The sequence below is a fragment of the Canis aureus genome, chromosome 2 (genome assembly GCF_053574225.1).
Source record: "Canis aureus isolate CA01 chromosome 2, VMU_Caureus_v.1.0, whole genome shotgun sequence".
Taxonomy (NCBI): domain Eukaryota; kingdom Metazoa; phylum Chordata; class Mammalia; order Carnivora; family Canidae; genus Canis; species Canis aureus.
The window spans coordinates 18,217,940-18,229,163 of record NC_135612.1 but is presented as its reverse complement, the minus strand read 5'-3'; the positions used below and the strand labels follow the sequence as shown (position 1 = coordinate 18,229,163).

Genomic DNA, 11,224 nt, shown 5'->3' with positions numbered 1-11,224 from the left:
AGGCTGTTGGAAGGACCTATGTTTAAAAGTACTAGTAGAGGGGCGCCTGGGTGGCTCAGTCGGTCATCTGTCTGCCTTTCGCTCAGGTCATGATCTCAGGATCCTTGGAACAAGCCCCGAGTTGAGCCCTGGATCGGGCTCCCAGCTCGGCGGGGAGTCTGCTTCTCCTTCTCCCTCTTCCTGCCTCTCCCCGACTTGTGTTCTTTCTGTCAAATAAATAAATAAAATCTTAAAACAAACAAACAAACATAAAAATACTAGTAAAGAATGGTTTCATGCTTATAAATATTGGGGGGAAACAGGAGAATAATATTTTGTGACTTGTGAAAATTGTATGAAATTAAAAATTTCAGGATAGTTTCAACAAAAATCATTATGTCCTGCTAAGTCTAAAATGTTTACTATGTGACTCTTTTCAGAAAGTTTGCTGATCCTCGGTTTAAATGATTAGTGTCCAATGGGATAAGACAACAAATTCAAAAATAAAAAAAAAAAATTTAAAAGACAACAAATTCAAAACTCTAGTTTGTTATCAGGCTTTTAAAAAACAAGATGGAAAATAAAATAAAATAAAATAAAATAAATAAAATAAAATAAAATAAAATAAAATAAAAAATAAAAAACAAGATGGTTACACACCCATGAAACCACAATAATTTCCATTACCCCAATAGATTCCCAGACCCCCCTGTAGAAGCTCTCTCCCTCTGCTCCCAGAGCAGGGCAACCACTGGTCTGTTTTCTGTCCCTGTATATGAATTTGTATGTCTAGGATTTTGTGTCAATAGAGTCATGCAGTTAGTACTCTTTTGTGTCTGGCATTTTTTTTAACCAGCATACGGATTTTGATTTCTACTGATGTTGTTATGTGTATCGGTAGTTTTTTTTTTTTAATTGTTATGGGTTTTTTTTTTCAGCTTTATTGAGATATAATTGACAGATAAAAATGTAGGATATTTAAAATGTGTATTATGTGATTTGATCTACATATACACATAGCAGTCAGCCAGTTTGACTCATGGCCATAGTTTGCTGGACACCTTGTAAACTTTTTACTGTTAGACAAAACAAAAAGCAAACTTTTGAATAATCTTTACTATGTAGAAAAACCAACAAGAAAACATGAAGACAATTTAACCATTTTGTTACTATTGTTGTTATTACTATCATTAATATTATTTCAGTGTACAAACTTTGGGTATTTCCAGTGCCTTTAGCAGAGGTTTCTCAGAATAAACCAAAAATGGTTTCAAATTATATTTTTAAGAAGTATTTAGAGATACAACATGATTTAAATAAATAATCATTGTACAGTTTGGTATTTTTATAATTTTAATTAGAAAAATCTGTTTCACATTCAAAGCTCATTCCAACTCAGTTCTCTTTACCAGTTCTTATTAAAACCAGAAAAAATTGTTCTCGGGTTCCAAACTTCTGCATTATTTAGTTCCATCTCACTATTATTATGACCACCTTCAGTCTTTGTCTCTCAATCCTACCATCCAATTCAATTTATACTTCTGAAATTTTTCTAATCTAGGGATTCTCAAAGCAGGAGGTTGGTGAGGTCAGGGATTTGAGAAGTAGTCTGGTTCCTGATAAATAATATCATGACCGATTAATGTTCCATGCTTTGAAACTTAACAGAAACATGATGAACAATGAGAATCTCAGAGATGAACCTTCTTTTCTAGACCTCCACAGTAAGTTCAAGGGAAAAGCCTGAAGGAACAGGAATCCTACCTAGAGATGAGATTGCTGAGACATGACCTAGTAACTATCCCTTGTTTCATGAATATTTATCGCAAAGAAGACTAACCAAATGTTTCTTTTGTCCATAAGTGACATGCAAGAATTACGTCCTTAAGTTGCAGAGAGAAACTTCGCATGAAAAAAAAAATCTTATCTATGGTCTAGATATATATGATTAAAATACATAAAATTGATATTGTTAGATATTATGAAATTTAATTTTTTAAAAGATATTATTTATTTACTCATGAGAGATACAGAGAGAGAGGCAGAGGCATAGGCAGAGGGAGAAGCAGGCTCTCTGGGGGGAGCCTGATGTGGGACTCAATCCCAGAACCCCGGGATCCCAACCTAAGCCAAAGGCAGTTGAGCTCAACTACTGAGCCACCCAGGTGCCCCGAGATTACAAAATTTAGAACAGACATCTTTCTAAGCCAAATCTTGAAAGTAAATTACACTAGGTAATTGCCTACCCTATCCAAGTAATTCATAAAAACATTCAGATAATAATTGTTCCTGTAGATTTCGAAGCATTTCAGTTTGCTGACTAACTGATGGCCATCAAGATAAATTCTTGTTTCCTCTCTCTGATATGTTTAATGCACACATTTGATTGTGGGTTCTTATAAAAAATAAGAACCTCAACAAAAGGGACTGAAACTGAAAACTAAAAGAGTTAAGAAGCAAAGAACAGGGGATCCCTGGGTGGGTGGCTCAGCAGTTTAGCACCTGACATTGGCTCAGGGCCTGATCCTGGAGTCCTGGGATTGAGTCCCGCATCCAGCTCTCTGCATGGAGCCTGCTTCTTCCTCTGCCTGTGTCTCTGCCTCTCTCTCTCTCTCTCTCTCTCTCTCTCTCTCTATCTATCTATCTCCATGAATAAATAAATAAATAAAATCTTAAAAAAAAAAAAAGAAGCAAAGAACAATGAAACTCCTGCTTATCTCACACCTGAGAAAAATATACAAGTACACAAATACTGGATTTATCTTTTCAGTTCTGCCATTGGCTTGAAATCCCTTGTCTTTGCTGCTAAATCACTAGTGATACAAAACAGCAGTAGGTCAGCAGCCCAAGAGGATGCAAAGCCAGAAGCAAGAGATCACAGAGACTTCTCATGGTTGTCTGCCAAGGGAAGAGTCAGAGCAGAGAGCTGTGGAGCACTTTGAGTAGAAGTAACTACAAGAGGCAGCAGCAGCAATATACAAACCCACCCCCAACAGAGAAGCCAGACGCAGCCAGGAAGCCACCTGGGCACTCAGCACCTAGTAAGCCTGCCACCCAGAGGCGCACCAACCCAGAAAAACAGAGACCCAGCCCGGAGTGGATGCTTGGCTCTCCCATGAGAGTCTTGGCAATGTAGCATGTGAAATGGAGAGACCAAACCAAAACAAAATTTTATTAAGCAACTACTGGACTACCTATGGTGAGAGAAATAGAGGGCTAAAACCAACACATGCCTCCAACTCACATCTGTCCCCACCCCCATCCTACTCTCTCCCACTGCTGAAATTTAAAAACCATGATCTCTTCTTCCACAAATATTTCTTAAGCTCTTCTTGTGTGCCAGGGTCCATGCTACAAAATTAAAAATACAATGGTGAACTGGACATAGTCTCTTGCTTTCTAGGACAGTACAGCTTAATGGAAGATACTCTGTTTTTTAATCCCAAATTTGTGATTCTAATGAAGATTTCAATTCTCTATTTTCTTTATCCTGTTTTGTGCACTTAGACTAGTTTTGTTTGGGCCATTTGTATGATTCCACTGTCTATTTCTTAACTGGATTTTATAACAGATTTAACATTTATCTGGAGGTTTTGAAATTGTACATTTTTCCTATGGTTCCCAAAATATTATTCCTATTATTTTAATATCTTTATGTTTCAAGGTTTTAAAAATATGGAAAAGAAAAACAATAATAAATCCACATGTCCATGTTCCCATTATATAGAATTGATCATTATTTAATATACTGGCAAATTTGCTTTAGTTGAAAAAAAAATCACTGAGAAAAAAGGAAAATATTATTATAAAGAATTGGAACAAAGAATAAAAGTATAAGAATTAAAACCTTTTTTTAAAGTAATCTCTACACTCAATGTGGGGCTCAAATGCACCCCAACATCAAGTCACATGTTCTATTGACTAAGCCAGCCAGGCACCGTAAGGTTAAAAACTTTTAAAATCACTTCAAACTGCACCCATAAATAATCCTCATTAACATTAAGTGATCATAATGAAAACAATGATAGCCAGGAGTTTTCCAAATGTGATAGTAAAAACCACAGATCCAAAAAGCTTAGAGAATCCTCAACACAGAAAATCATACCTACATGTATCATAGTCAGACTCTTGAAAATCTAAATAGGAAATCAATGTTCCCTTCACTTCCCCAAGTGAAGGGAACATTGCATACAAGAAAATGACAAAAATCAACATTATTCTTATCAGAAATTCTGGAAACCAAAAGACAATGTGATGATATTTTGGGGCACCTAGCTAGCTGACTTGGAAGAGCATGTGACTTTTGATCTCAGTGTTGTGACTTGGAGCCCCATGTTGTCTGTAGAGATTACTTAAAAATAAAATCTTAAAAAAAAAAGACAATGTAATGATTTGAAGTCCCCAAACAAACAGATGAACAACCTGATAACCTAGAATTCCATATCTGGTGAAAATATCTTTTTAAAATGAAAATGGAATAAAGACATTTTCAGGCAGATGAAAGATTTTATTTCTAACAAATCTTAACTACAAGAAATGCTATAAAGAAGTTCTGCAGGCTGAAGGGAAAGAAAAGTGATATGAGAAAAATCCGCTTCTATAGAAGGAAATCAAGAGCACTCAAAAGATCAAATAAGGCATTAAATACAAAGGATCATTTTTAAAACCATTCCTATTATATTCATATATATGTCATTAAGTCTCTTTAAATACCATTGGCTGTTTAAAAATAAAAGTGACATTAAGTGAACACACTAAATATTGAATGTCTAGTTAAAAGTAAATTTTAAATATGTAACCATATTAGATAGAGTTGCTATAATGTACAAGACCTAATTTCAATTTACTTGAATTTGTCCCAAGAAAAACTAAAATGGAAGAGGAATAATTGTTGAATTACAAAAAATTATTCTATACCACAAAAGGTACTCTAGACTCACTTGGCTGGCTCATTGGAAGAGCATGCGACTAGATCTAGAGTTTGTGAGTTCAAGTCCCACGTTGGGCATAGAACATAAGAAAGAAAGAGAAAGAGAGAGAGAGAGAGAGAGAGAGAGGGAAAGAAAGAAAGAAAGAAAGAAAGAAAGAAAGAAAGAAAGAAAGAAAGAAAGAAAGGAAAGAAAGAGAAAGAAAGAAAGAAAAGAAAGAAAGAAAGAAAGAAAGAGAGAGAAAGAAAGGGAGAGAGAAAGAAAGGGAGAGAGAAAGGGAAGGAAGGAAGGAAGGAAGGAAGGAAGGAAGGAAGGAAGGAAGGAAGGAAGGGAGGAAGGGAGGGAGGAAGGGGAGAGAAAGAAAGAAAGAAAGAAAGAAAGAAAGAAAGAAAGAAAGAAAGAAAATAAATTATAAATACATTAAAGAATTAGAATCACTGTTTTTATAATCTAAGTATTTTAATTTTATAGTATTGATTGATTCTATGCTATAGAAGATGATAGAATCATCAATATTCAGATCTCCCACCTCCTCTCTCCCAAACTTGGGAATTTTTTTAGTTAGTATTATGCTTTTTAAGTTGTCTAGACTTAACTTTTTCATTTGACCCTCTGTAATTCTCCTAATTTTTCTCAATATTGGTTTTATATCTAAATGCATAGATACAGATATTTTTATGATTTGTTTGCCATCTTCACATTCTGTTTTTTCCTCTATGGGAAATTCATGTCTTTATTGGTCATATTTTATTATCATGGAATTTGGGTTTTCCTCACCCAAGAAGATACATGGACTCTGCATTGCCTGTATTTTGTGTGTGTGTGTTTAATAATGTCAAATGCTATATTGGCTGGGTATAATATTCTTGGACAACTTTTCCCCTCAGAACTTAATAATTATTCCATTGTCTTTTAACACTAGTAGTCAATTTAAAGAAGTCTGAAGCTAGTCTAAAATTTTCCACTTATTAAGAGATTGGCCTTTTTTTCTACTCGAATATCTTAAAGTGTAAAACTTAGTAAGGCTACAGTTTGGTATTAAGGAACCTGTATCAAAATTTCTCTGGTACGTGGTATTATACTTCAAGCTGCAGATTCAGTTGCATTTTTTCCTTTTTTAGGAAACTGTTCTTAGATTAACATTATGGATTTTTATTCATCTTCAGTGACATTCACTGGATTCCTTAATTCAGGGATAGCAGTGAACAATTTTTGAGTATTTTTTTACCTGTCAACCTCTTTAATTCCTTTAATCTCTTCTTCGCCTTGGTTCACTGGAATTTTATATTAGCAAAATCTCTTTGTTTTCAAATTCTCTGAATCACTATATACCTTATTCATAGTTAATTCCAACTACTGACAGCATAGTTAGTTGTTCAACTTTTGTGGCATACAGTGAGATGTGTGGTGTCTGTATGATCAATTCCTCATTGCCTATAGAACTCTAGCTTTGTATTCCTCAGATGTTTAAGTGGTGGCCCCACTATAATCTTTACATTTTAGTATTTAGACTGATGGCAGGTTAGACACCATCACCTACATATTTTTATCATGTATCATTGGTCAAAACTCTTCACCAGAAACTGAAATAAGTATGAGAGGTCATGCAGAGACAGTATGTCAGGTTGCTCAACACACTTAGCTCAGGATTGCTGAGAGCTCTTGTTGGATGGGTGTACTGGTGGAGGATACAGTGTGAAGTCTGTCACACGAGCTCCAATTTGCTGTGAGTGCATGATCACATTCAGAACATGAAAAAATTAGTGAGCTAATGCTTTGCTTTATTTAGCGACAATTTAAAATTAAAGGAATGGGCCTGGGCAGCTGTCTAATGGGTTCATTAAATGTATTTGAGACTTTGACCCCTTTTTTGTAACCTGAAGGAATTATGGGTTGAGAAAGACAAGGACCAGGAGGATTGCTGACTGAGAGCTTGCATGACTGATAGTTTAAATACCTGGATTCTGCTCTCCTCTGAGATCTTTTTACAAGCCCTGCAAAGATTAACTGCTCTTGTTTGAGGGCTGTATCGTGGCCCTTAAAGGGAGACACTCTCAGATTGAAGATGAGTCCTCCCAATTAGTGTGAAGTCCCAGATTTCACTTCCTTCAGGGACAGGCAGCTTAATCAACTTCCTGTTTCACTCAGTTCTCTGCCTCCACTTCTCTGTCAAATATGTAAAATCGTAGTGTTGATTCTTTCCTACTTCACCTGAAACTGATAGAAATTATTGAGGAGCACCTGGGTGGCTCAGTCTGTCAAGTGACTGACTAGTGATTTCCACTCAGGTCAAGATCTCAGGGTCCTGAGATCAAGTTCCACCTCTGCTCAAGCACCGCAGGGAGTCTGCTTGAGATTCTTACCCTCTGCTCCTCCTTTCGCTTGCACGTAGGCTCTATATCTCTCTCTCAAATAAATAAATAAATCTTAAAAAAAAAAAGTTATTGAGATAAGCAGCCAAAATTTCCTGCACATTTTTTTGCTCTTTGAAGATGTTAAGAGCATTTATTAACTCTTTTGGACATTATGAACTCATTTGTGTCTCACTCAATGTTTGCTAATAAGTTTAAATTCCTGAGTAAAAAAAAAATTTTTTTTAATTGGCTATAGGGGCGCCTGTGTGGCTCAGTGGTTGACTGTTTGCCTTCAGCTCAGGTCATGATCCTGGGGTCCTGGGACTGAATCCCACATTGGGCTCCCCACAGGGAGCCTGCTTCTCCCTCTGCCTGTGTCTCTCCCTCTCTCTGTGTGTCTCTCATAAATAAATAAATTAAATCTTAAAAAAAAAAAAATTGGCCATAGTGGGTATGGTTCATCCAGCTATGATCTAACTAAAGACTTTGGAAGCATTTTTCATCTTTGTAGTAGGAGATCCAACAAAATAAAACAGCAATGCCCAGAAAGAATTCCCCTCGGTCAGCCTTCCCTAAGTAAGGAATAGGAACAACAGGTGGATTCTATAGGTCCTGCTGCTAAAAGAATTAAAAAAAAAAAAATTTTAACCCGTTATTTTGTAAGAGCTTGTTGTCTTTATGAGCAGCTTGAGAGGAGGAATCAGATGTTTTCTCTTTGCATTTCAGTGCTTGGCCTGGCACATAGTGGGTGGTCAGAATATTGGATTGAATACTTGAGATTCTAGATTCTCTCTTAAATTATTTTACAGACCAGCATACTAGGGAGAGCCTGAGATTTAACATGCAGCGTTTGAAAAGGGATTTGTTTTTAGAAATCTCCACAGCTGAGTACTTTGGATTATGAAGGTCTCTTTTCTATATTTGCCCGACCTGGCTGGACACAGGCATATGTCACATAATCTGCATTTAACCATTTTTTTCTTTCCATTTTAGCAGTGTTTATGTTTCTTGAGGTACATCTGAAAGATCCCAAGTATTTACTGTATATGTAAATATTCTTTTAAGAAAAAAAAGAAAACACATGTAGTTTTCGCATGCAAGTTATTTTCAGCAGGCAGTTCCTTTCCTGCAGCACAAAAGGCTAGATATAAAAACAAACAAGAGGGAATGTGCTTTTTTAACAAATGGGTCCTTAGAGATGGGTTTTAAAACATGGTTTTTGTTTCCTGATCTAGCTTTTACCCTATCACTTTGTAACACTTAGAGAAATCCTGAAATAAATCAGTGACATTCTCACAGTTTTAAGGCTGACAGTTTAATTTTTTTCCTGTTTTGTCTATTGCTGTGGCCAATGTAATTAGGTCATACCCATGTGAAAAATTACTTGTACGAGAAAAATTTTGGATATGTATGTGTGTTTTCAGGAAGATTTGTTTCTGCTAACATTCACATCATCGTTTGCATATGAAACTAATTTGCTGATCTTACATAATTTAAAATATTAATGTTGAGTTAAAAAAACACAACCCTAATTCAAAAGGAAAAAAGTTTCTATTATAATTTTATATTGTGGTAAGAGTAATTATATTTTAAAATATTTGTAGCAGACAGACCACTGATTTTTTTTTTTTTTTTTTTTTTTAATGATAGTCACAGAGAGAGAGAGAGAGAGAGGCAGAGACATACGCAGAGGGAGAGGCAGGCTCCATGCAGGGACCCCAACGTGGGACTCGATCCCGGGTCTCCAGGATCGCGCTCTGGGCCAAAGGCAGGCGCCAAACTGCTGTGCCACCCAGGGATCCCCCAGACCACTGATTTTAAAACATATTTGTTAATTATATAATTGGATGCCAACTCTGGAAGGAGTCATTCTAGCAGAAAGGGGAGAAAGACCTAATTTCTGGCAGTAGTCTTAGAAATGGCAACAGAGCTCGCATACTAGCATGCCCATCTCACAGACTGTTCTTTAATTTCATTTTACATTAAAAATTTGTTGTAATTCTTATGCCTTTAATATTTTAGTAGCCTTTTTATTTATACCAGCAGATAAAAATTTCAAGCCCACAAGCATATTACTTGCTTTATTGCTTCCATACTCCTAGAAATGTCATGAACCATGGGAGAATGCAAACGTCACCAAATGAAGATACTTATTTGTGTCTTATGGAAAATGTTAACATTAACTCGTTTTCTTCTTTTAATAAGCTGAATGTCTTGCTTTCACTTCTGTGGATTAATTTAAGAATTTTAATAACTATTCTTACTTGCTTCCAAAACTTAAACACCAGGATTAACAGATACAAAAGCCACAGTTTAACTTATTTTATTGGCTGAGTGTAAAGGTCAAAATTACCAAGCATTATAGAAGCACCATTAGAAGTATACAGTAGACCCCTTGTAGAAATCATGAAGGACAGCCAGTGTAGGCCATGTCTGGAACACAAATACAAAATTTGAGTTGCTCCCAGTGACAGAAGCAGAGCAATTGTCAAGAGTTTGACCGGGTTGAGAAAGAATTTAAAGGGCCAGCAGATCTTTCAGCGCTCACAAGATAGCTTTGTTGTCTCCTGTAACATTTGCTGAGAAATAAGGCACGCTAAATATTAAGCAATTCCCCAGAATTCCTCTGAGTCCCTACCCAGTGATTCTGTTTTCAAATGAAATAGTCGGTGAGCTAAACAAAATGGGAAGGCTCAATTAGTGCTGCCCTTCTGGAAGTCTACAAGGTGATTGGAGCGCTAGTACCTCATTTCAACCTTTTTGCTACAAAAAAAAAAAAAAAGAGATTAAGTGAGATCGACAGGAAAAGAGTGGTTTTTTGAGAGGCAAGAGGTTTGCTTTCTAAAACAAGAGCTACACAGCTAATCAGATATTACTTCTGAAGTTCTGTTTTCATGTCTTAGTAGGGCTGGATTTCAGAGTCGCTTGTGTTCTAATCAAGAAAAATATGATTTTTTAGGGAGAGGGCAGTTTCCCCAAATAACACCGAATCACTTTTTTTTTTTTTTTTTTTTTGTGACATTCAGAAATTTACAGGGGCCTCTTGCTCAGCTTGTAATATTTTCTGTAATTCCCTGCTTTGGGTAGAATTTGGAGAACGCTTGCAGAAAATTGACTGCTTACAAATTACAACCACCTTTATTTTTCAGCTGCGGAAGCCGGACTTCCTTTAACAAGCTGGTGTTATTTTCTTTTGCAGGGACTTTATGTTTTTGTGGTTTATTTCATTCTACACAACCAGACGTGTTGCCCTATGAAAGCCAGCTACACAGTGGAAATGAATGGGCACCCAGGCCCCAGCACAGCCTTCTTCACACCGGGGAGCGGCATGCCTCCTGCTGGAGGGGAAATCAGCAAGTCCACCCAGAATCTCATCAGTGCTATGGAGGAGGTGCCTGCCCTCGCCCTTGCTCTTGCACTTGCTCATGCTGTCCCCTCCCTCCTCTCCCCTCTCCCCCCTCCCTGCCCCCCTCACCAAGAGTGACAGAAGGCACTATGTGACTTTCAAACCCCTTTCCTACCAGTAGCCTCTGATCTATGGTATTTGATTGGCTTACTCTGATATCATGCCTGTTATCTAATTCTTTTTCTTCCTTGTCCTGTGAGCTGTACTAACCAGCAGTTTGTACTGGGAAGTCAGCGCAAAATTTGTCATCACTTTCTTCAGAATCTTCCTAATTTAACGTGGCAGTGACTGAATCTGCTTCGGAAATGGTTTTTTTAAATACTGTGTTCTTCCTAAAAATACTATCTCAGCTCTCTTTCTTCAGTCATCCCAACTCATTACTTTGATCCCAACAAACACTCAGTGAAAAGAAAATAGGCTAAAACTCCCTTTAATTTAAATACCAGAAAATATTTTAGGACAAGAGCTTGGAAGAAGGCTTCAGCAGCACTACTAGGAAATCTATCTGGGACGTCCTCTGCGAGATCCACCTCCCATTGTCCTCTGCATTCTGTCCA

The 11,224-nt window shown here is 36.8% G+C and overlaps 1 protein-coding gene across 1 annotated transcript in view; it reads left to right on the top strand.

Moving 5' to 3' along the window:
- Nucleotides 1-11,224, top strand: part of ADGRV1 (adhesion G protein-coupled receptor V1) — a 521,868-nt gene that overhangs the window by 498,410 nt on the left and 12,234 nt on the right. The window contains exon 88 of the mRNA XM_077865031.1: nt 10,461-10,652. Coding sequence (XP_077721157.1) covers nt 10,461-10,652 — 192 coding nt within the window. The remainder of the gene's footprint in view (nt 1-10,460; nt 10,653-11,224) is intronic.